Source organism: Chrysemys picta, chromosome 1 (genome assembly GCF_011386835.1).
Source record: "Chrysemys picta bellii isolate R12L10 chromosome 1, ASM1138683v2, whole genome shotgun sequence".
Lineage (NCBI taxonomy): Eukaryota > Metazoa > Chordata > Testudines > Emydidae > Chrysemys > Chrysemys picta.
The window spans coordinates 315,672,480-315,697,888 of NC_088791.1; the positions used below are offsets into that span (position 1 = coordinate 315,672,480).

At 43.8% G+C, this 25,409-nt stretch overlaps 1 protein-coding gene across 4 annotated transcripts in view; it reads right to left on the reverse strand.

The window, feature by feature from the left end:
• Positions 1-10,391: 10,391 nt before the first annotated feature.
• Positions 10,392-25,409, reverse strand: part of RNF17 (ring finger protein 17) — a 238,012-nt gene continuing 222,994 nt past the window's right edge. For all 4 annotated transcript variants that reach the window (XM_042855146.2, XM_042855142.2, XM_008169321.4 and 1 more), the window contains 4 exons: positions 13,973-14,108; positions 13,363-13,552; positions 11,647-11,750; positions 10,392-10,632 (listed from right to left, as the gene is read on the reverse strand). In XM_042855146.2, coding sequence (XP_042711080.2) covers positions 11,652-11,750; positions 13,363-13,552; positions 13,973-14,108 — 425 coding nt within the window. In that variant the 3' untranslated portion in view covers positions 10,392-10,632; positions 11,647-11,651. The remainder of the gene's footprint in view (positions 10,633-11,646; positions 11,751-13,362; positions 13,553-13,972; positions 14,109-25,409) is intronic.

A 25,409-nucleotide genomic window follows, 5' to 3' on the forward strand; every position in this document is an offset into this window, starting at 1 on the left:
TAGGTTTTATTTATTCTTTTTGTAACTTGTCTTGTGCAATTAGGGAATAATCAAATTGGGTATTCTTTTGTGTAATTAAGTTTTGCCCAGGGAAACATCCTCTGTGTTTTGAATCTGTTGTCTGTGAGAGTAGCTGGTATCCTAATCTCTCCCAGAGGTTTGTCTTTCACCTTTCTTTTCTTTTTTTAAAAGCCTTCTTTTTAAAAACCTGATTAATTTCCCCTTGTTTTTAAGATCCAAGGGGATTGGGTCTGGACTCACCAGGAATTGGTGTGGGGGGGGGGGGGAAGGGGGGATAGTTAAATTCTCCTTGTGTTAAGATCCAAGGGGTTTGAATCAGTGTTCACCAGGGAATTGGTGGAGGAGTCTCTCAAGGCTACCCAGGGAGGGAAAGGTTTTGGGGGTGAAGACAGTTTCCCAAATAACTCATAAATCATTTGGGTGGTGGCAGCCAGACCAGATCTAAGCTGTTAATTGAGCTTAGGGGTTCACATGCAGGTCCCCATATCTGTACTCTAAAGTCCAAAGTGGGGGTGAAACCTATAACATATGTAAAGTAAATAAGGTTTTTAAAATGTTTAAGAAGCTTAAATTAAAATGCAGAGCCCCTGGACTGGTGGCCAGCACCTGGACGTGAGTGTGCCACTGAAAATCAGCTCGTGTACCACCTTTGGCACACATACCATAGGTTGCTTACTCTTGCACTAGTGGAATGTGCTGTTACTCAGGAGGGGTTGCACCATTGCATTTTCATAGCAGGTCAAGATGCAACCTGAAACCCAGCCTACGAGAGACCTGGAATGGTTTAAGTTCTGTCCAGCTAGAAAGCAAATGCCCTTCTGACATCCAGTGAATGAAAGCTTTATTCTTCCCTGGAGGCATGAGGTTTTGTGCAGAAAACTAGCAGGCAAATCTCCTGGTTAATGATTTCAAGGAGACCTCTGGGAGGAAGCAACGATGGAGATATAGTATAACCTTGTCTCTGCAGAAGGTGGTGTATTGTGGGTCCTCCATGAGTGCTCCCAGATCACCTTGCTGAGGGGATGGTGATTAAGATCAAAATTTTGAGGGAGAGGTGGAGGGAGGAACAGGTTGCCACTGTTTCAAAGGGACTGGGGTTTTTTTTTAGTGTTTAAAACCAGGCTGAGGTCCCAGGAGGGGGGTGGGGGTGGTCGTGGGGGGTGGGCAAGTTGTCGAACAGGAGAAAACAAGTTGTATAGGCCCTTAAGAAATCCAGTGGCTTTGGTGTGTTCTGGCTAGGTTAGTGGAAGGATGTCTCAAATAAGCTCTATCACAGCCTGTGTTTTGAATCCCAATACGTAGTCCAGGATCTTGGAAAGTTAAACTTCCAAGGCTAGAGAAGATGAGATGGAGCACCAAACTGGAAGCACTTCCACTTCTGGAGGTGACTCTTTCAAATACTGGCCTCTCTCTTGGATGAGAGAACTGACTGAATTTTAACCAAAAAGGGCAATTCCATGCTCTCAGATTCAGGGAGGAGGGGTTAGGACAGATGAGGGCCCTAAGCTGTGTGTCAATATGCCTTCGAGATAGGAAGTCCGAGGGGTGTTACCTTTGAGAGAGAGATGAGGTTTGAGTACCACACTTGTCTCAACCAAGAAGGGTGCTATGAGGATACCTCAGAGTGCAGCTTAAGAACTACCTATACCATTAAATCCTCAAGACCCTTAACACCATGACCCTGGACTCTTCTTTATGCTTATCAGGGAAACCCCTAGAGAGTTGTGGCCATAAACTCCCTTGGAGTAGAACAGATGACATTTTTCACTGTTCGGATAGCAAAGAGGTCTACCCTAGTCTGGCAGATGCTGCGGAAGCTAGTTTTGTGCTCCTCTTTGTGATCCTGCCAGATGTGTCTGCTCAGGGAATCTGCAATTATATTCTGGAAGCCTGGTAGATAGACTGCTGCTATTTCTACCCCATGAGAGATAAACCATTTCCATAGCCTTAGTGACTTTGTGCATAAGGACAGACTGCTTGCTCCAGCTTGGCAGTTGAAGTAATACATTGCTGCTTTGCTGTCAGGCATTACCCTGAGTGACCTTATATGGCATGAAGGAAGCATATCATACTGCTCTTAGCTTCAGTATAGTGATACTGAATGCAGATTCCTGTGCTGACCATTGGCCCTGTGCTGGCTATTGGTAGGTGGGCTCTCCATCCCAACAGATGCATGTGTTATGCCTTTGAAGGTGCTGGATTCAAAAATGGAACTCCAACACAGACCCTCCATGGGTCTTTCCACCATCTAAGAATCCAACACCTTCCAAGCACTCTGCATTTGGACAGGCTCTGTGTGTTTTGGCTATATGCTGTTTTTATCCATGGCTGGAGGCATCTAAAATGCCTCCTTGTGTAAGTAGTCACATACATGGAGGCTGACATGACTCAGACCTGTGGACAAGTCCTCTCTATTTGTGGGCTGCACTGTAATGTTGAAATTAGGTTGGATTGGTAGGCTCTTGGAGGCCAGAGTAGCTCCCTGTACTGCAGCTAGTATGGATTTTTTTTGTGGTTGATGTGAAGGGCCAGAGATTGGAATACTGTTAATGCTCTAGGTGTTGCCAACTGGACCTCTTGGCGCAACCAGCCTCTGAGAAGCCATCCAAACATGGGAACACTGAATTTGAGGCGAGCTATCACCACAGAGAATTTTTGTGAACACCCTGGGGGACCAGGAGAGTCTAAAAGGGAAAACCTCAATATTGACTGTGCTCTCTGCATAGTACAAATCTTAGGAAACACTTGTGGGAGGGGTGGATGGCTACGTGAAAGTAGGTGTCCTTAAGGTCAAGTACAACAACCCAGTCTCCTGGATCTAAGGATGGAATTAGGGTAGCTAATGTTACCATTCTGAAGTGCTGTGCTAGGACAGTTATTTAAGTCAAGGATTGGTATGCATCTTTCTTAGGAACAAGGAAGTAATTGGAATTGCACTCTTCTGATGACTCTGGTCGGGCTGGTTCTATTGCTCCCAGAAGAAGAGTGAATTACTTTAGCCCCTCCTTCTAAGAGGCACTTTTGACACCTTGGCTGAGAGCATAAGTGGGTAGAAGTATGGCTGGGAGATACCTGTTTTTGTAGGCTCCTGCTGCTTAGAGAAAGTGTGCTGATGGTATTGGAATGATCTCTAACTTTGAGCAGCTTGGGATCTACTAAAATGCCTTTTCATTACAGGCACATACATCTCCGGTGATTACAACACTGCTCTGGTGTCTGAGTAGGTGGAGAGAGGAGTCTTATGTTCACTGAAGAACATAGGCCCTTCAAACACAAGGTCTTCCACTGTTTTGAATTTTTCTTGGAAGACCTGAGGACTGGAGCTGGATATTCTTCTTGTGGCCATGGACCTGGAGGCTGTATCAGCAGTATCTTGGGCAATTTACAGGGAGGCTTTCACAACCAACTGTCCTTCAGCAGTGATAGATTGAAACTGATCTTTCTGGTCTTGTGGCAGGTGTCCAATAAAATGTGTAATTTGGAGTATGTGTTAATCCTATTTTGCCATCAAGGCCTGGTAGTTGGCAATACCAACTACCAGGATGAATATAGGCAAACAACACAGGAATTCAGGGGCAAGATTAAAAAGGCAAAGGCACAAAATGAGCTCAAACTAACTACAAGAATAAAGGGAAACAAGAAGACTTTATCAATACATTAGAAGCAAGAGAAAGACTGGGTAGTGAAGAGGGAGAAACAGTAACCGGAAACTTGGAAATGGCAGAGATGCTTAATGACTTTTTTGTTTCGGTCTTCACCGAGAAGTCTGAAGGAGTGCTTAACATAGTGAATGCTAATGGGAAGGGGGTAGGTTTAGCAGATAAAATAAAAAAAGAACAAGTTAAAAATCACTTAGAAAAGTTAGATGCCTGCAAGTCACCAAGGCCTGATGAAATGCATCCTAGAATACTCAAGGAGCTAATAGAGGAGGTATCTGAGCCTCTAGCTATTATCTTTGGAAAATCATGGGAGACAGAGATTCCAGAAGACTGGAAAAGGGCAAATAGTGCCCATCTATAAAAAGGGAAATAAAAACAACCCAGGAACCTACAGACCAGTTAGTTTAACTACTGTGCCAGGGAAGATAATGGAGCAAGTAATTAAGGAAATCATCTGCAAACACTTGGAAGGTGGTAAGGTGATAGGAAACAGCCAGCATGGATTTGTAAAGAACAAATCATGTCAAACCAATCTGATAGTTTTCTTTGATAGGATAATGAGTCTTGTGGATAAGGGAGAAGCTGTGGATGTGGTATACCTAGACTTTAAGGCATTTGATATGGTCTCACATGATATTCTTATCAATAAACTAGGCAAATACAATTTAGAGGGGGCTACTATAAGGTGGATGCATAACTGGCTGGATAACCGTACTCTGAGTTGTTACTAATGGTTCCCAATCCTGCTGGAAAGGCATAATGAGTGGGGTTCCACAGGTGTCTGTTTTGGGACCGGCTCTGTTCAATAACTTCATTAACGACTTAGAGATTGGCATAGAAAGTATGCTTATTAAGTTTGCGGATGATACCAAACTGGGAGGGATTGCAACTGCTTTGGAGGACAGGGTCATAATTCAAAATGATCTGGACAAATTGGAGAAATGGTCTGAGTTCAACAGGATGAAGTTTAACAAAGACAAATGCAAAGTGCTCCACTTAGGAAGAAGAAAACAGTTTCACACATACAGAATGGGAAGAGACTGTCTAGGAAGGAGTATGAAAGAAAGGGATCTAGGGGTTATAGTGGACCACAAGCTAAATATGAGTCAACAGTGTGATGCTGTTGCAAAAAAGCAAACATGATTCTGGGAGGTATTAACAGGTGTGTTGTGAGCAAGACACGAGAAGTCATTCTTCTGCTCTACGCTGCTCTGGTTAGGCCTCAGCTGGAGTAGTGTGTCCAGTTCTGGGCACCTCATTCCAATTTCTCCACATCTTTCTTGAAAAGGGTCCAGAGAAGAGCAACAAGAATGATTAAAGGTCTTGAGAACATGACCTATGAAGGAAGGCTGAAAGAATTGGGTTTGTTTAGTTTGGAAAAGAGAAGACCGAGGGGACATGATAGCAGTTTTCAGGTATCTAAAAGGGTGTCATAAGGAGGAGGGAGAAAACTTGTTCACCTTAGCCTCTAAGGATAGAACAAGAAGCAATGGGCTTAAACTGCAGCAAGGGAGGTTGAGGTTGGACATTACGAAAAAGTTCCTAACTGTCAGGGTGGTTAAACACTGGAATAAATTGCCTAGGGAGGTTGTGGAATCTCCATCTCTGGAGATATTTAAGAGGTTAGATAAATGTCTACCAGGGATGGTCTAGACAATATTTGGTCCTCCCATGCGGGCAGGGGACTGGACTCGATGACCTTTCAAGGTCCCTTCCAGTCCTTGAATCTATGAATATGAAATTGGCAAGCAGCTGAGAAGCTCTTCATTCCCAGCTAGTCCAGCTGTTTAGATTCTGTGTCAGATAGAGACAGTCCTGAGCAAGCTTGATGGTTCCTCTCATTAGTTGCATCCACTATAAGGGAATTGGGATTACAGGGGGATTAGTAGCACTCTATTCCTTTCAGCAAGATGTAGTATTTCACTGCCGGGTATGTATGGAAGATAAAGCCTCAGTGATTGTTAGGGTAATCCTTCCCTGAGGATTGATGTTCCAGATGTCCACCAAGGAATGTTTCAACTTTAGACTTCCTCTAGTGGGATCTGAAGTCAATGTGCTAGCCTTTTCATGATGTCCTGTAAGGTCTTAAAATCATCAGAGATGAACAGAACTTTACAGATGGAGGTGAGATCTCCTTGGCATGAGACTCTTGTTCCTCTTGTATATCATCTGGTAGAAGTGGGTGGTACCACAAGATGGTCTATAGGTGCCACTGGTGGGTACCAATGCTTTCTCTTAGGCAGTGCTGGAGTTGGTCACCATTGGTCCCAGTGGAGGGAAATCAGGGACGGGACCCCATGATCAATCTCTGGACCTCCAGTAACTGATAGGCTCTCTAGGATCCTCTTCATGAAAGGATCTCATGGGGATAGGTTACTGGGGGGATGCCTGTACAAAGATCTCAGAGGAATCTTCCCACAAACTAAGGTGTATGTGTGACAGAATGCCACCTGATTTGCTGAGCCTGCCTGTTGTACCAGCCTAGACACCCTTTTTCCTGTTTTGCTGAGCCAGGCGATTAAGCTGCTTCCACCGCACACACAGGCAGGGCCACACCCAACTGCAGAATGAAAGACACTGAGATCAGTTCAGGGAAGGCTCATTTTAAGGACTTGCCCCAGCACTCAGGTTTCCATCTCCCTTGGAATGCAGACCCAAAGGTATATTATGAAATCTGCCTCATCCCTCAATGTGGAGGAAGGTATGCACAGCCTCTTATCCCCCCCAATTATGAGTAGCACAAACTGGGTTATATTATAAACAAGAAATAAGTTTAACTACAAAAGGTGGATTTTAAGTGAATATAAGAGAAGACAACAAAGCAGATTACTAAGCAAATCAAAACAGGCAAGCTAAGCTTGTTTCACTAAAGAAATTGGTTACAAATACTAATTTCTTACCCTAGATATTGTTGAAGGTAGATTACAGAAAGTCTTGAAAGGCAGCTGCACTGGTCTCCAGCTTGAGACCTTAGGTATTACTACAAGCTAGATGCCCTTCCAGCTTGGCCTCAACCCTTCTCCCCCCAGTTCAGTTCTTGCTTCCAGGTGTTTTTCAGTGTCTCTTTGGGTGGGGAGGCAGAGAACCATGATTGTCATTCCCCTGCTTTATACAGCTGTGTGCAGTGGGAACCCTTTGTCTCCCAGTGGAAGAACACTGGCATTCCAAGGGGTGGGTCCAGTACCATATGACTCAGACCCATGTCTCTGCAGGGCTCTGGCAGCCATTACTCGTAGGCGGGCTGAAGCATCCACAGGAAGACTAATCTTTTTCACATTCCATTGTCTTTGCTAACGGCCCATTAGCCCTGTCTGACTTTTCCATTGTTGTACCTGAAGGGCTGGTTGGGGGTGATACCTTAAGTAACACATTTGAAATAGATAGTCAACATTCCTAACTTCATATACAGAAATTATACAGGAATTCAAATTGGATAATCACACTCAGTAAACCATAACCTTTCTAATGATATTTTACATGCACCATCTTGCATAAAGTATATCTGTTATGTCATTAATTTCACTCCATATTCTTCATGAAAATATGTTTGAAACATCACACTAGGGGAGGGCCTTTCAATGTCTTAACTGGTACCAAAGACTAGAGACAAACAGATTGTAACTTGTTGCTTTTGTATTGGTACTGGGGAGGTAGATCTTCCCTAGTGACTCAGGTTCATCAGAGATAATAAGATCCTCTCACAAAAGGAACCTGGAAGGAGGTGGGGGATTCTGATAGCTTTCAAATGAAGTTTGGGTCAGTGCTGCCCGGTGAGATAGAGGCTGTCATGGTACTGTGGTGAGATACTGGTACTGGAGCACGGATAGTAGCCCTGTGTGTCTTGCGGTGACACATTGTGTCAGATGGTGCTGCTGCGGTAGTTGCTCTGGGAGTGGGAGCTATGTCCAAACAGGATTTCTTCTGCAATATGGACACCTCAGTACTGGAGTCGGTTATAATAATAATATATGGAGATATACCTATCTCATAGAACTTGAAGAGACCTTGAAGGTCATTGAGTCCAGTCCCCTGCCTTCTCTAGCAGGACCAAGTATCATAGAATATCAGGGTTGGAAGGGACTTCAGGAGGTCATTTGTCCAACCCCCTGCTCAAAGCTGGATAAACAGTAGCAGTTCCCTCTACCACCTTGAAAGAGTTAAGATTTTGCTAGGAGCTACTCGACATTGGAAAATGTTAAATTTTAGAAATAGAGTCAGATGACAGTAAAAAAAAAAAAATACTGAGGTAACTAGATCGAACACTATGAATTCTGCCCATCATATAGCAATTGTTCCATGGGTGCTGGGCCACTTCACCACCATGAAAATGTTATCAAGCAAGACACTAAGTTTTCACTACATTATACCTTTCTTTCTTAAAAGAAAGCCCAACGAACTATGATATCAGTAATTACGACGTGAGAAAATGGCAGTTTAGCAAAAACAGACTCAAGCAGTTGGAACGGGTGGTTATAATCAGGTAGCAAGGCCTATACAGTAGGCACTGGAAAGTTTATGGCACATTCAAATTGGACACTTCAAAGAATAAGACTCAAGAGATTCAGGCGCTAGTATTTAAAAGAATGTATTAAATGGAACAATCAAACTTACCCGGAGTCTGTAATTGAACAGTGTTCTAAGAATAATGAAGGATCTGCTTGAAGTCCACCAAAATAACTAGTTAAGCAGAGTTTTCCTTCAAAATAAGGTGGCATTAAAATAAGCATTTTAAAATGGGCAAACAAGGGAGAAAAAGAAATAAGACGTAATTCACTATGCTACATTAACAAAATAGACAAAGTACACCAGAAGGGACATTGTAAAAGCAGAGGCAGAAGAGCTAAATCCAGAAAGGGATTTGGGTGCCCAGTGTTATGACACCGAACTTTTAGGTGCCCTGTTGTCCAATGGAATCCTCAGCCCCAATGCAAGTGTCCAGGCTCCTCATACAATGCATGGGGTGAGTTAGGCACTTAAGAATGGGATTCACAGAAGCCAGCATGCTGAGTGGGGAGCTGCTTGAAGCTCCCCGCTTCAAGGGAGTCAGGTGCCTATCACAGCTGTGAATCCCCAAGCAGAGAACCTCTTCTTGGAGTTGAGGCTAACCTGATACACATGCCTTTCTCAAAAAGTAGACACCCTCCCATCCCCTTCTAGCTATAGCAGTTAGGCACTCAGTTCAGAGATAGGGGACCTGTTTCAAGGTTCCCCCCCCCCTCCCTGCTTGATTTGGAGCAGGGACATGCACTTGGGTCTCCCATATCCCACATGACTGCCCTAACCACCAGCTATAGTCTCTTTCTCTCTGGCCCAATTAATATTTATACAAAGTGGAACAGCTTCCACAGGGGACAGACAAGGACCCATCTGTGAATATCCCATAGCCTGAGAGGGGTGGGGGTGGGGGTTAGGGCACTCGACTGGGATGTGGGAGGTCAAGTTCCTGCTCTAAATCAAGCATGTTGGGAATTTGAAAACAGGTCTCCCACCTCCCAGTAGAGTGCCCTAATCATTCTTGGGTATTCTCTCTCTCTCTCTCTCACCCCCCGCCCCCCCCCCAGCTCTCTTTTGTGGGAAGTGCGATCTGGTTAATGTGCTGAATCACTGGATGCAGCCCTGCACCTGAAAATTGGGAAAGTTTGTGAATCTAGTTTGTGAATTTTGCTGGGTCTTAGGCATGAGCTAGGGGGTCAAGCAGCTCGGCTGGATCAGAACTTAAGTGGTTTTGAACAAGCTCATTCGTGGGAATTTAGGCCCCTACAAGGCTTAGGCAGCAGCTGAGTGGAGTTCTGAGGATCATCTGGGCACTTAACTGTTGGACTTAGGTGCCTAAATTCCTGTGTAGATCTAGCCCAATTCCTCTTTACTCCTGTCTGCTGAGAGAGGAATTGGAGCGTGCATTTAAGCTCTTCAATACACATGGCCCATAGATAAGTCTTTACTAAACACCCAAAATACTGGTATGATGACAGCATGTTCTATAAGGAGAAATGAAAAGCTTGCTACAGTAGCTACTAAGAACAGAGAACAGCTTATAAATGCTAGATATTTCCAGGTGGTTACTAAGTCATTAAAATTCTGAATCATGCTGTAAGACAATGAAAAATATGCCCAGAAAAGCTGAACAACTTTGGGAGACGTTGCTCTGAAGGAGGACTATGGTAACCCTCGAGACTACTATGTTAGAACTAAGTGAGCAATCTTGAGAGCCATAAATAAGCCATTTTATATATGAGACATAATGTGCTAACATTAATTACTTCAAACACTCTTAGGTCACTATCATTTTGTTCCTTTATGTTCCCCTCTCATTTGATAAGGAGCTAGAAGGCAGTTCTTTGATAAGACAATTGAGCTTATCCATCTCATTGCCTCCCATCCTTGTGTGACAAATCCATAAAGGGAGTACCATTTTTCCTATCCCAAGATTGTCAGAACAGGAATCAGGCTCTGTACTACTTCACGGCAGGAAGCAGTAGTGTGGATCGTTCATGTGTGCCTCAATCTTTATGTTCTGCCTCATGTACAGACAGAGTAATAAAATGAAAATGTCAAGATCCCCAAACTGCAATCCTGTCCTTGATGCTGGACCTGTCATTTCGCTTTGGAGCTTTGAAACCCACACTCCTCAGTTGATATAAACAAAGTAACCCACAACTTACTGCCTTGGACAAGAATGAAGGAAAAGCATCCACAAATTAAACAAAAGCATTTTTTCAGATGCAAGATAAACAAAACAAATATTTATTTTAACATTCTTCTTCTTCCATATTTATGAAAACAGCTCTGAACAAAAAAACACACCTGAGTATTTCAGGCATTCCACACAATTACTGTATGTAGAAAGAACAAGATGAGGCAAATTAACATGCCAGAACAAAATTAAAAAACAAAAACCACCTTTCCTCTTCGGATACTGTAGTCTTCATTAAAAGCTCTCTATATAGTATACCTGGAAACACAAAAACTAGTGTCAAATTTAGATAATAAAACAGCTACTTCCTCCTTATCTGGTAGACTCCTTAACTAAGGAGTCTAAACTACTAGCAGGTACAGAAAGAACAGTCCATACTGCCTCATTAATACATTGTGCACTGGTGTAGATTCCCTCTGCTTTCACTAATTACTATAAAAGTAATCATAGGACAACATATTACAATATATAAGACTATAAAGACAAGAATGACTGGTTTAGTCACCATAATTAACCAGTCAAGCAAACTAACAAGCAAAGAAAGACTGTAATAGAAAATATGCCACCATGCACCAAGGCATATCATGTAACAAGATTTTGAAATGAATGTTTTATCTATCAATGTTTAACAGAAAAAGTAGCTTACTAGCTATGGGGGAAAAAAGTCTGCCCAGAATATGGGAGTTGAAGAGGTTCTAGTGGAGGACGCAGCTTGGTTCTTGCAGATGCAACCTGTCACTACTGTTTGTATAGAGAATACTGTAATATTGCCAGTCAGTTCCAATTTCACCTTTTTCTTCAGTGATTATCTGGATTACAAGCAGGCTATAAAAGTCTCTCCTTCCCTCTGTACGCTGGTTGAACTTAATTGCTTGTTCCAGTCCTTGTTGGCTCTCAAACTAGACCCTAGACTTCAGGTCAGGTTTAAGCAAACAGACAAGGATTTGCTCCTCAAAAAAACCAAGAGCTGCTTTTGACTGTGTGAAAGCAGGCAGTACAGACTGTGTAGCTAGCATCTGATCACAAGAATATACAGTTGTCCTGCAGTGGATTTTTTTCTATATTATATGCATTTTGTTTACATATTTATTATAAAATAACTATTTGTCATTTACATTACATTAACACTCAAAAGGTATAAAAAACGCTAGTTCTGGTCAGATGATTATTTAAAAAAACAACAATTGAGCCCATGGCCTAATAAATATTAGATTTTAAAAATCTTACTTTTTGTAAGTGCCTAAAGTGACACTTCAAGTTTACTGTACTTACATATGTCACTGATCTAAGTCTGCTAATCCCATTTCTACCAGCTTCATGTGAACTAAGCATCGTTCATCTTCATACAAAAACACAGTGTTCTCTGGAGACTGAGTCTGGAAATCAGAAATTTTCAGTAGTACAGAAAGATCTGTTTCAAGTAGTAAGAGTTGACTGAATGCTGCAATTATTCTTCTACATCTATAGTGCAGTAATGTCTAGAGGCCAACCAGGCTGAAGCTCTATTGGGCTCGGTACTGTATATATGGAAAAGGGCAGTCCCTGTCCCAAACAACTTATAGTCTAAAAGACAAGACACACCAGGTGGATGAGATAAACAAGAGGGCTGGGGTAGAAAAGACAGTTGCAAAAATAAGTGAATCATTAGTTTAATTCCATTACGTAGAAAAAAAATGGCAATGATGCTAAACTTAAAATTTGATGATAGGAATTAAACAAAAAAGGAAAAAACCCTTAGTTATCTGATCTGTTAATTTGAGAATGAACATAAAATAGTGAAGAATATTACAGTACTGCGTGAACTAAGCCTGATCTCTATTACAAGTTTTTTTTTTAAAGTCAGTGTAAGTTTTCACTTTGCATATATGATGAAAGTTGCAATGTTTTGGAAGGGAATTTTTTAGGTAAATACTAAACTGAGGATAACGACTGTAGAACACAAATGGCCATTCGGAAATTAAAATTTGTTGTTTTATGTTAAATAGCATATTCCCACATAAAATTGTTAACTGATAGTAGTAAGGTTCCTTCAGTGATTAATGCAACCTGTAGCCAAACTACTCAGTAAGAACTTTTTTTTTTTAAACCACTTGACATTAAAAATACTGAAGTAACTTGAGGCGGTTTTATACAAATATTCCATTATCTTTATATTTCAGAAAATTGGTTAATGACAATGTTAACAGTTTACAAACATCCCAAACTCAGATCCACAAGGCATACAAGTTTTCAATAAATAGAGTAGCCAGAATTCAGAGCGTGTTGAAGGTAAATGGAAGAAACAAAGAAAAGGGGGCAGTTGGAGGAGGCAGACAGGAGGGAAAAAGATTGAAAGTAACATGTGGGAGGGCTGCATGAGTTTGCATGTGTCAGTGGCTATCCAATGGATAGGGACAGAGAATAAAATGACTGACGGAGAGGCAGCTCAAACACCCCCCAAAAACCTAGATTTTTATTATGCACTTCCTTGACCTTCCCATCAAAGTGACCCCTACAATCCCCTGTGATAAGTGTGTCACATTTTCACTTTGAATATCTGGGTACCTTAACAGGAGAACAAGGAGGAATGTTAGGGCACAGCAGAAAGGCAAGGAGAAGTGGGGGAGGGATGGAAGGAGGCAGTACATTTTTAGTACTTATAGACTTATTGTTTATTTTGGGCACTGGACACAGCTAACCCAAATGGAAATGTGAAGCATAAAAGCAAGAATGATAGTTTCTAGTGGAAGAGTAATAAAGGAGGTTAAAATCATGCAGGCAGGAGGGCTTGGGAAGTGGGCTGTCTGTAATACAGTGAAGAAAATTCCTATGCACTTGATCCTCCGCCTTTAATGTTGTGATGCTTCTGAAAAAATGTTTTTGAGTCTATTTTTTTTAAACCAAAGAACAAGATTCACAATAAATCTTGTATAAGGTTCAGACATTTCATTGAAAATGTTAAAAACCAAGATAACTCATGTTTGGCAGGAACTAAAAGGAAAAACTTACCACTGTGGAAGCATAGAGCTTTTTGCCTTGAAGACAATCCATCATGGCCCATAATGCTTGCATGCTCCATTCAGGGCAATATGGAATTCTCTTTTTTTCTGTATCATATAAAGGAGGTTTAAATCCAGCCAACAGAACTTTTACTGCTTGAACAGGATATTGCATAAGGTGAGAAGGAATCTGACGTAATCTAAATCAAAATGAAAATCCTTGTCTAAAAACATGCAAGACAACAATGCAATAGTTAATCACTACCTAGAACTAAAATATGTTAATGAGGGATAGTTCAATGATTAGGGAACTAGCCTAGGATTTGGGAGACCAGGGTCCAAGTCCTGGCTCTGCCACTGACTTCCTGTGTAACATCAGGCAAGTCATAAAGCCTCTCTGAGCATTAGTTTCCCATCTATAAAATGGGGACAGTAGTACTGCCCTACCTCACAGGGGCATTGGAAGGGAGGTGCTCGGATACTAAGGAATGGGGTCTGGCCATATAAGTACCTAAGGCAGACAGGAACAGTTTTAGCTTGCATCTGTACTTCTACTTTAAAAAAAAATATATATTAGATTTTGATAAATTTAAGTTTAAAAAACTGAATTATGCACTTACCTGCTTGTTGGTAATTTTTCAGATGATCCATAGTCAACAAATTCAACCAAAATATTAACAGGGTCAAATTCTTTAATCGAGAGTAGTTTTGCTCTATACCACAAGCCATCATTGTATTCTGCCAGGCAAGGCATTTCTGTAAGAAGGAAAAAGCACGCTATTTAATCCAAAATTTAGCACATACGCGATCAGGGCTGTAAAACAATTTGTATTATACTATCGAGTTTTATTTTCTGTCCTCTAATTCATGTTTTTTTTAAATAGAATCCATGCTTTTAAAAAAAAGACACACAGTAACTGGAAAAAAATTAAATGAATTTAGAAAGGAATGGTTACTTACCTTATAGCAAGTGAAGGCTACTTACTTGTAACGGGAGTTCTTTGAGATGGACTCTGCATAATTAATCATGGGATGCACTGCAGGAACAGTTCACTAAGAGACTGACCTACAGAGGTCACAGCAGAGTGGCAGGTAGCAGCAGAAGGTAATTGACGGGCGGCTGGCGAAAGTGGCAAGCAGTTGGCTGGCAGGGTAGCCAGGCAACAAGGGACAGCAGACTGGCAAGGCGGCCAGGAACCACAGGTGGCGGGGCAGCCAGGAACCAAGGCTGCAGGGCAGCCAGTGGAGAGGAACGGTGGCTGGCGGGGTGGCCAGCCAGAGCAAGTGCTCAGATGAAGGAGCAAGCAGGGTGCCTTCTTCCCTGGGTGGGAGGTAAACTCACACAGATGCACCTCTGAACCCTGGGTCCTCACTGACCAAGGACAACCACTGTGAATGGCGTATGGTGAGGGAGTAGAGGGGAGCACAGCAAAGGGACTTTTGGTTGTAGAACTCAAAAACATGAGGCAGAAGACTCTGCCCCACACACTCTGGGGTGGGTGTTCTGCTCAGTTTTATGTTTATGAATCCTGCTTGTGGCATTTTCCCTAATGGATTTTGCGTGACTTCCCTCCTTTCATTAAAAGTTTCTTTTCTACACTCATACTCTGTGCTTGCAAAAGGGGAAGTGTTACCTCTCAGAGGCGCCCAGCGGTGGTATGTAATTTTCCCAGGTTACTGGGTGGAGACTGAAGCCAGTTCTGTGTTGTATTGTTGAAAAGAAACCCCTAGATATTGAACCCGGCCCTGGTTGCTGCCGGCTTCACCTGGCAGAAGGGTTACATGTACGTCTGACATGTCACAGTTGCTAAGACAGCCATGCAGTGCCCCACATGGCTGGGGCTTCCACTGTCTGCCCAGGGCAGGCTGGGACTCTTGCTGTTCCCTTTAGCCCCTTTCCCTGACTCCCAGGTGTACACAGCCCTGTTGCATGAATCCAAGCCGCCCAGGGCTGACAGTTGAAGCTCTTAAAAAGCACACAGCTCGCGCCTCCCTTGACACGTTTCCGTGTGCCCCAAGTTTGAGAACCGCTGAGTTAAGGCAATAATGCAATGAGCCTACAAGTCTCAAGGCCTGTAAAAAAAATCTTAGCTAAACTAATTAAGGCATAAGCCCCAAAAAGCCTTATTGTAAGTATAACCAAAAGTGATCTTAAAAGATCATAAGTTAGCACAACACAGACTGCCACAAAGACTAAACTGCTGGTAGGTAACTACAAGTTGCTATTTATAGCAGCTTGGAATATTTTTAGTTCGGGAAGTCAGCAGATCTCTGACCACAAGAATGCCATGGTCATTGATGCATACGCTAATAAGCTTGAGGTAAAAGGATGAATAAACTATGGGAGAAGAGCATCCCAGCATTAGTAGGGTGAGGAAATACAAATAAGGGGAGAACCCCCTACTGAACATGCACTAGGCATAGTGGCCTCAGCATCACACATTATAAAAGTTGTATCCCAGTCTGTGTGCTTTGGGAGGGTGAGATGAAGTCCCTGGGAGATGCCAAGATGATGATGGTGATGAATAAGATAACTCAGACTTTGAGGCCAGAAGGGACCATCATGATCATCTAGTCCAGGGTTTCTCAACCCGTGAGTCAGGACTAGTGACACCAGATAGCAAGTTTGAAAAATCGGGATGGGGGCGGAGGGTAATAGGCACCTGTATAAGACGAAGCTCTGAATATCGCCACTGTCCCTATAAAATCAGGACATCTGGTCACTCTAGTCAGAACCCAAAATTGGGTCACCAGAATGTTTCAAAGGGTCACACGGCAGCTCCTGTGAGTTCTGTCTCACAGGGCTGGCTGGGCTCGCCTACCCGGCTCCAGGCACTGTGATCTCTGGAGTCCCAGCACCACTCAGCTTTGGCCCAGCCATCATGAAGATGGGAGTCTGGTTAGGCCAAATTTGAATGAGTGGCACTGCATGAGCTAGGTCACAACACCACTCTCACAAATTTGGTGCAGCTGGGGGGAGGGCAAACTGGAGCAGCACTACAACCCCAGTGGTTGCAATACCCTGAGCTGAGAGCCAAGACTAGCCAACTCTACAGCACAGGAGCTGCAGGAGCCACCAATGTGGGGTGAGTGCTGGGCAGGACACCCTCCTCCCACCCCCCGGGAGGTAGGACCTAACCAAAACCACCTAGGGACTCCACCCCGAGACTATTTACTGGGTCGCGACAGGCCACAAACAGTTACAAATGGGTCCTGAGCCAAAAAAGTTTGAGAACCACTGATCTAGTTTGACCTCCTGCACATCACAGGCCACAAAACCTCACTCACCCCCTCCTGTAATAGACCCATAACCTCTGGCTGGGTTACTAAAGTCCTCAAATCACAATTTAAAGACAAAGTTACAGGGAATCCACCATTTATTCTAGTTTAAAACAGCAACTGACCTGTGCACCATGCTGCAGAAGAAGGCGAAACCCCCCCATGGTCTCTGCCAATCTGACCTGAGGAAAAATTCCTTCTTGACCTCAAATATAGTGATCACTTGAACCCTGAGCATGTCAGCAAGCCCACCAGCCAGACACCTGGGAAAGCATTCTCTGTAGTAACTCAGAGCCCTGCCCATCTAGTGCCCCATCTCTGGCCACTGGGGAGTTTTGCTATTAGCAGTCACAGATGGGCCACAAGCCATTGTAGGCAATCTCATCATACCATCCCCTCCATAAAACTTATCAAGCTCAGTCTTGGAACAACTTTAAGTTTTTTGCCCCCACTGCTCCCCTTTGGAGGCTATTCCCAAACTTTGTTCCTCTGGTGGTCAGAAACCTTCATCTAATTTCAAGCCTCAACTTGTTGATGGCCAGTTTATATCCATTTGTTGTGTCCACATTGTCACTGAACTTAAAAAAACTCCTTCTCCCTCCCTGGTATTTATCCCTGTGATGTACTTGTAGAGAGCAATCGTATCTCCGCTCAGCTTTCGTTTGGTTTGGCTAATCAAGCCAAGCTCCTTGGTAGGTTTTCCATTCCTCTGCTCATCCCAGTACCCCTTCTCTGCACCTGTTCCAGTTTGAATTCATCTTTCTTAAACATGGGAGACCAGAAATGTGCATAGTATTCCAGATGAGGTTTCACCAGTGCCTCATATAATGGCAATAACACCTCACTCTCTCTACTGGAAATACATACCCTGATGCATCCTAGGATTTCAGGTTGTTTTGCAAGGGATGGTGGAAGCATATGGATGCTCAGCTCTTTCTGTATAATCTCTACCTACTTTGTGGGGCTAGAGTGTAAGAATTTGCTAACTATATTAATAAAACTATTATAAATATAGTACGATTTCCTAAGTGTGAATGATACAACCATGCACATCAGGGCTCCCAACTGAATAGTAATTCGGTAATACTGGCCTGGTACAAGAATCTATCGAATTTCAGAGTGCTAATTGTGGAAATTAAATCAGTAACATAATCAATATACAATCAATAGATCAGGCAACACTACCAAACTGAGCATCCAACCTAGATGCTAGATCTAGGGAGTAGTGTTTTGTAAATACATACAGAACTCCAAGTAGCAGCCCTACAGATCTCTCTACAACTGGAATATGTCTAAGGCGTACTCCAGCAAGAGTAGAACAGATGCTAGCTTATAGCTTTTCTCTATGCACTATCCAACCCATCTAGATAATGTCTATGAAGAGACAGTGAGTCTCTTATGGTTGTCTGCATATGAAACAGAGACTAGAAATCCTAAATTCCTTGGTTCTGTTAAGATAGTAAGGCAGAGCACTTTTAGCATCCAAAGTATGTAGCTTTCGCTCACCTATATAAGCATGAGACCTAGAGAAAAATATTGGCAAATTGTTTGATTAAGGTGAAAGATACCACATGAGAAGGAAACTAGGGTTAGGGCAAAATATCACCTTATTTTTGTGAAAGACAATGGATGAAAGATCAGCCACGAGGGCATGTAGTTCATTCATCTAGCCAATGTTATGGCTATGATGAAAGCTACTCAGATAGGGGAAACAGAACACTGCTATAGGCTCAAAGGCAGGCTTCATAAGCTGAGTAAGGACTAAACTGAGCTCTCATGACAGTACTGGATTCTTTATTGGTGGCTACATTTCAGCAAGTCCCGTTGTTAATTTGTTTACTGTATCATGTGTAAAGACTGGTTTATTATCTATCAATGCATGGTGGACAGCTACTACGTGAACTTTCAAAGGAGGCGAGGGAAAGTCATGAAAGCTTTAACTCAAGTACATATTCAAAAATAGATTGAACTGGTGCTATGGGTGGATTTGTAAGTTTCTCACTCATCCACTTCACAAAACTGGTCCATTTGAGATCGTAGTACCTTCTAGTTGACTGTTTTCTAGTTAATCAATATTTACTACACTTGTAATGGACAAGATTTCTCAAGGTCCATTAGAGTCTTATACCTCATGAAGTGAGGTCTGCATGTTAAGAGGGTCTCGGTAGACATCAGCTCAACATGAGGGAAGCGTTTAAGTCAGAAAGGCTAACAATCACTGCTGTTTTGGCCCATGCTGGGACAATAAAAATTATTTTGGCTCTGTCTCTTCCTATCTTTATTCTCCTCTGGTGAAAAGGAAGGCACAGAGCAGAACTTCTACCCTAAACAGGAGAAAGATGTCTGATATGGATAGACTTTCTCTCGGCTCCTGAAAAGAACACATGACATGACACTTTGCATTTTGTATTGCTGTGAGCAAATCTTAACCCCACAAGGTAAAGATCTTGTCTATCGTAGATTTGTTTAATGACCACTCATGCAGTTCCATTACATCTCTGCTCAGCTGATCTGCCAGGCTGCTGTCCTAGCCTACTAGCTGTAGAACTAAGAGATAAATGTGCTGGATACACCAATCCCACAGCATAACTGCCACCTTGCATAACTGGGAAGAATGAGCTTTCCCTCCCCATTTGCTGACTTACTACATTGCTATCACATTTTCTGTGATAATTTGCACTATATTGCTGTAGATGTGAAGTAGAAAAGAGTTGAGAGCCCAACATATTAGTCTCAATCCCATGATATTTATATAGTCTCTTTTCTTGAGAATTTCAATGACCATGAACTGTCATTTTGTTCAAATTCACTTCCCATCTTCCACTATAATAATAATGGGAGATTTCAATTATCTCCATATTGACTGGGTACATGTCACCTCAAGACACGATGCAGAGATAAAGTTTATGACTGCTTCTTGGAGCAGCTAGTCACAAAAGGAGAGGCAATTCTTGATTTAGTCCTAAGTGGAGCACATGATCTGAATTTCTTGGTAATAGTGACAATAATATAATTAAATTTAACATCCCTGTGGTGGGAAAAACACCACAGCAGCCTACCACAGTATGATTTAATTTCAGAAAAGGGAACTACACAAAAATGAGGAAATTAGTTAAACAGAAATAAAAAGGTACAGTGTCAAAAGTGAAATTCCTGCAAGCTGCATGGAAACCTTTTAAAGACACCATAATAGAGGCTCAACTTAAATGTATACCTCAAATTAAAAAACATAGTAAGAGAACCAAAGAAAAAAATGCCACCATGGCTAAACAAAGTAAAAGAAGCAGTGAGAGTGTCATAACTATAAAGGGAAGGGTAATAGCTGTCCTGTGTACAGTACTATAAATCCCTCCTGGCCAGAGACTCCAAAATCCTTTTCCCTGTAAAGGGTTAAGAAGCTCAGGTAACCTGGCTGGCATCTGACCTAAAGGACCAATAAGGGGACAAGATACTTTCAAATCTTGGGGGGGGGGGGGGGGGGGGGGGAAGGCTTTTGTTTGTGTTCTTTGTTTTGGGATGGTGTTCGTCCGGGAATGAGAGGGACCAGACATCAATCCAGGTTCTCCACATCTTTCTAAACAAGCCTCTCCTATTTCAAACTTGTAAGTAAATAGCCAGGCAAGGCGTGTTAGTTTTCCTTTGTTTTTCTCAACTTGTAAATGTACCTTTTACTAGAGTGTTTATCTTTGTTTGCTGTACTTTGAACCTGAGACTAGAGGGGAGTCCTCTGAGCTCTTTAAGTTTGATTACCCTGTAAGGTTATTTCCATACTGATTTTACAGAGATGATTTTTACCTTTTTCTTTAATTAAAAACCTTCTTTTTAAGAACCTGATTGATTTTTCCTTGTTTTAGATCCAAAGGGGTTTTGTATCTTGATTCACCAGGAGTTGGTGGGAGGAAGGAGGGGAATGGTTAATTTCTCCTTGTTTTAAGATCCAAGGGGTTTTGGATTTGTTTTCACCAGGGATTTGGTGAGGATTTTTCAAGGCTTCCCAGGGAGGGAATCCATTGATGGTGGCAGCCGAACCAGAGCTAAGCTGGTAGTTAAGCTTAGAAGTTTTTCACGCAGGCCCCTACATTTGTACCCTAAAGTTCAAAGTGGGGATCTCAGTCCTGACATGGTGAATAGCGGTGGGATCATTTTAAACCCAAAAGCCAGTGAGATTTTTTTTTCCTTCTAGCTGCTTGGAAAGCGGAGCTGGAAGTAGATAGATGCATATCTTATCTCTCCTTGCCTGAAGGCAGAGGTGTTAAGTTTTTTTTACAGGTCCTTTGTTAAGAGAAGGGTTCAATTAGCAAATGACTGGTAAAAGGTATTTACAAGCTGAATTGTTTTTTTTTTTTTCTTTTTACATCCTCGGGAGTAGCTAGTTAGAAAGTTACTGTTAACTCTGCAGCAGCCAGAGCTGAGAGCTTCCCAGTTTGTCAACTGCAAAGGGGGTTACCCAGCACAAGAAAACAGGAAAATGACTACCAAAGAAGTAGCTAACAAAATAGAACTGGCCAAACTAGAAGCAGAAGAAAATGAAAGAAAACATCAGAGACTGCTTCAATTAACAAAACTCGAGACAGAGCAGAGAGAAAGAGAAGAAAAAGCCAAAGAGGAGGCCCACAAGAGAGAGATGGAGCTGAAAGAAAAAGAGATGAAGATGAAAGAAAAAGAGATGGAGCTGAAAGAAAAAGAGATGGAGGAGAGAGAAAAAGAAAGGAAGCATGAACTGGAAGTAGCAAAGGCTAAGCAGGATGCACCAGCCAATGCTAACAACCCCCCTCCAGGTACCACTTCCCATCCCAGAAAATTCCCCATCTACAAGGCAGGCGATGATACTGAGGCCTTCTTAGAAAATTTTGAAAGGGCCTGCCTTGGATACAGCATCACTGCAGACCAGTACATGGTAGAGCTGAGGCCGCAGCTCAGTGGACCCTTAGCAGAGGTGGCGGCTGAAATGCCTAAGGAACACATGAACAGTTATGAACTTTTTAAAAAACAAGGCCAGACTCAGAATGGGGCTAACACCCGAGCATGCCCGTCGGCGGTTCAGAGCCCTAAAGTGGAAACCGGATGTGTCATTTACCCGTCATGCCTACCACCTTGACAAAAATTGTGATGCCTGGGTATCAGGAGCAAATGTTAAATCTCTGGAAGATCTGCTTTCCCTAGTAAAAATGGAGCAGTTTTTAGAGGGTGTTCCTGAGGAAATAGAAAGGTACATCCTAGATAGGAAGCCCAAAACTGTAACTGAGGCGGGGGAGATTGGAGCCCAATGGGTGGAGGTGGCAGAAAAGAAAAAAACTAGTAGCAGTTGGAGCGAATATCAGAAGGGGCAAGCCGAAACAAAACCTTACCACCGGGGACAACCCAAGGCCCCACCCACATCCCAAGGGAAACCCCAGACGCCTTCTCACCCCACCACACCAGTCTCCACCAACCAACCTCGTCCCGGTGATACCTTAGCAGGGCGATGTTTTAAATGTAATGGACTGGGACATATAAAGGCTCACTGCCCCAAGAACCCCAACCGATTACAGTTCATTACACCCCAATCACACCAAAGATCCCCAAACCCAGATGCCTCTCTCATACCCTCGGAGCGAAGGGAAACCTTGAGAGTGGGCGGAAGGAAGGTTACCGCTTGGAGGGACACTGGGGCTCAAGTGTCAACTATCCACCAATCCCTAGTGGACCCCAAACTCATCAACCCAGAGGCTACAGTGACAATTCAACCCTTCGTGTCACAATCTGTAACCTTGCCTACAGCCACGTTGCATGTCCAGTACAAGGGCTGGTCAGGAATGTGGACTTTTGCAGTCTATGACAATTATCCCATTCCCATGCTGCTGGGGGAAGATTTGGCCAACCATGTGAAGGTAGCCAAGAGGGTGGGAATAGTCACCCGCAGCCAGGCTAAGCAAGCTTTCACCCCCATCCCTGTTCCTGAGCCGTCCACCAGGGCCCCGTCTGTGTTACCGGAGACCCAGACAAAGGTGGTGGAACTGGATCCTCTGCCAACGACTGCAACAGCCGTAGTGGATCCAATCCCAGAGACCCAGCCAAAGCCAGTCCCAGAACCGGAACTGGCAACGCAACCAGCACCAGAACCATTGCCAGCCCTGAGTCCAGCGCTTGCAAACCCGTCTACAACTCCAATGCCAGAGGGCACCAGCGAGCCTGAACTGGCAGAAGCAGCAGATAGCCCTACCCAAGAGGCTCAGCCAGAGCCTGAGTTACCGCATAGTGCACCAGCGGACAGCGGTTCACAGTCAATGGAAACAGCCCCAGCACCTGCATCACTTCCAGAGGGACTAAGCCCCAGTCCACAGTCCAAGGAGGAACTGATGTCTCCAGCATCAAGGGAACAGTTCCAGGCCGAGCAGGAAGCAGATGACAGCCTTCAAAAAGCTTGGGCGGCGGCGCGGAGCACCCCACCGCCTCTCAGCTCTTCTAACCGATCCCGGTTTGTTGTAGAACAAGGACTTTTATACAAGGAGACTCTTTCTGGTGGGCACCAGGAAGACTGGCATCCTCAAAGGCAGTTGGTAGTTCCCACTAAGTATCGGGTAAAGCTCTTGAGCTTAGCCCATGATCATCCCAGTGGCCATTCTGGGGTGAACAGAACCAAAGACCGGTTGGGGAAGTCCTTCCACTGGGAGGGAATGGGCAAGGACGTTGCTAATTATGTCCGGTCTTGTGAGGTGTGCCAACGAGTGGGAAAACCCCAAGACCAGGTTAAAGCCCCTCTCCAGCCACTACCCATAATTGAGGTCCCATTTCAGCGCGTAGCTGTGGATATTCTGGGTCCTTTCCCAAAGAAGACACCCAGAGGAAAGCAGTACGTACTGACTTTCATGGATTTTGCTACCCGATGGCCGGAAGCAGTACCCTTAAGCAACACCAGAGCTAAAAGTGTGTGCCAGGCATTAACAGACATTTTTGCCAGGGTAGGTTGGCCCTCCGAGATCCTTACAGATTCGGGAACTAACTTCCTGGCAGGAACCATGGAAAACCTGTGGGAAGCTCATGGGGTGAATCACTTGGTTGCCACCCCTTACCACCATGAAACCAATGGCCTGGTGGAGAGGTTTAATGGAACTTTGGGGGCCATGATACGTAAATTTGTAAATGAACACTCCAATGATTGGGACCCCGTGTTGCAGCAGTTGCTTTTTGCCTACAGGGCTGTACCACATCCCAGTTTAGGGTTTTCACCATTTGAACTTGTGTATGGCCGTGAGGTTAAGGGGCCATTACAGTTGGTGAAGCAGCAATGGGAGGGGTTTACGCCTTCTCCAGGAACAAACATTCTAGACTTTGTAAGCAACCTACAAAACACCCTCCGACATTCTTTGGCCCTTGTTAAAGAAAACCTAAAGGATGCTCAGGAAGAGCAAAAGGCCTGGTATGATAAACATTCCAGAGAACGGTCCTTCAAAGTAGGAGACCAAGTCATGGTCTTAAAGGCAATCCAGGCCCATAAAATGGAAGCGTCGTAGGAAGGACCATTCACGGTCCAGGAGCGCCTAGGAGCTGTTAACTATCTCATAGCCTCCCCCACCTCCAACATAAAGCCTAAGGTATACCATGTTAATTCTCTTAAGCCCTTTTATTCCAGAGAATTAAACGTTTGCCAGTTTACAGCCCAGGAAACAGATGACGCGGAGTGGCCTGAAGGTGTCTACTACGAAGGAAAAAAGGATGGTGGCGTGGAAGAGGTGAACCTCTCCATGACCCTTGGACGTCTGCAGCGACAGCAGATCAAGGAGCTGTGCACAAGCTTTGCACCAATTTTCTCAGCCACTCCAGGATGGACCGAACGGGCATACCACTCCATTGACACAGGTAATGCTCACCCTATTAGAACCCCACCCTACCGGGAGTCACCTCATGCCAAAACTGCTATACAAAGGGAGATCCAGGACATGCTACAGATGGGTATAATCCGCCCCTCTAAGAGTGCATGGGCATCTCCAGTGGTTCTAGTTCCCAAACCAGATGGGGAAATACGCTTTTGCGTGGACTACCGTAAGCTAAATGCTGTAACTCGTCCTGACAACTATCCAATGCCACGCACAGATGAGCTATTGGAGAAATTGGGACATGCCCAATTCATCTCTACTTTAGACTTAACCAAGGGGTACTGGCAAGTACCACTAGATGAACCCGCTAAGGAAAGGTCAGCCTTCGTCACCCAGGCAGGGGTGTATGAATTCAATGTACTCCCTTTCGGGTTGCGAAATGCACCCGCCACCTTCCAAAGACTTGTAGATGGTCTCCTAGCGGGATTGGGAGAATCTGCAGTTGCCTACCTCGATGATGTGGCCATTTTTTCTGATTCATGGGCAGAGCACATGGAGCACCTGGAAAAAGTTTTCGAGCGCATCCAGCAGGCAGGACTAACTGTTAAGGCTAAAAAGTGTGAAATAGGCCAAAACAGAGTGACTTACCTGGGGCACCAGGTGGGTCAAGGAACTATAAATCCCCTACAGGCCAAAGTGGATGCTATCCAAAAGTGGCCGGTTCCAAAGTCTAAGAAACAGGTCCAATCCTTCTTAGGCTCGGCTGGATATTATAGGCGATTTGTACCCCACTACAGCCAAATCGCCGCCCCGCTGACAGACCTAACCAAAAAGAAACAGCCAAATGCAGTTCAGTGGACTAGTGAGTGTCAAAAGGTCTTTAACCAGCTTAAGGCAACACTCATGTCTGACCCTGTGCTAAGGGCCCCAGACTTTGACAAACCGTTCCAAGTAACCACAGATGCGTCCGAGCGAGGCGTGG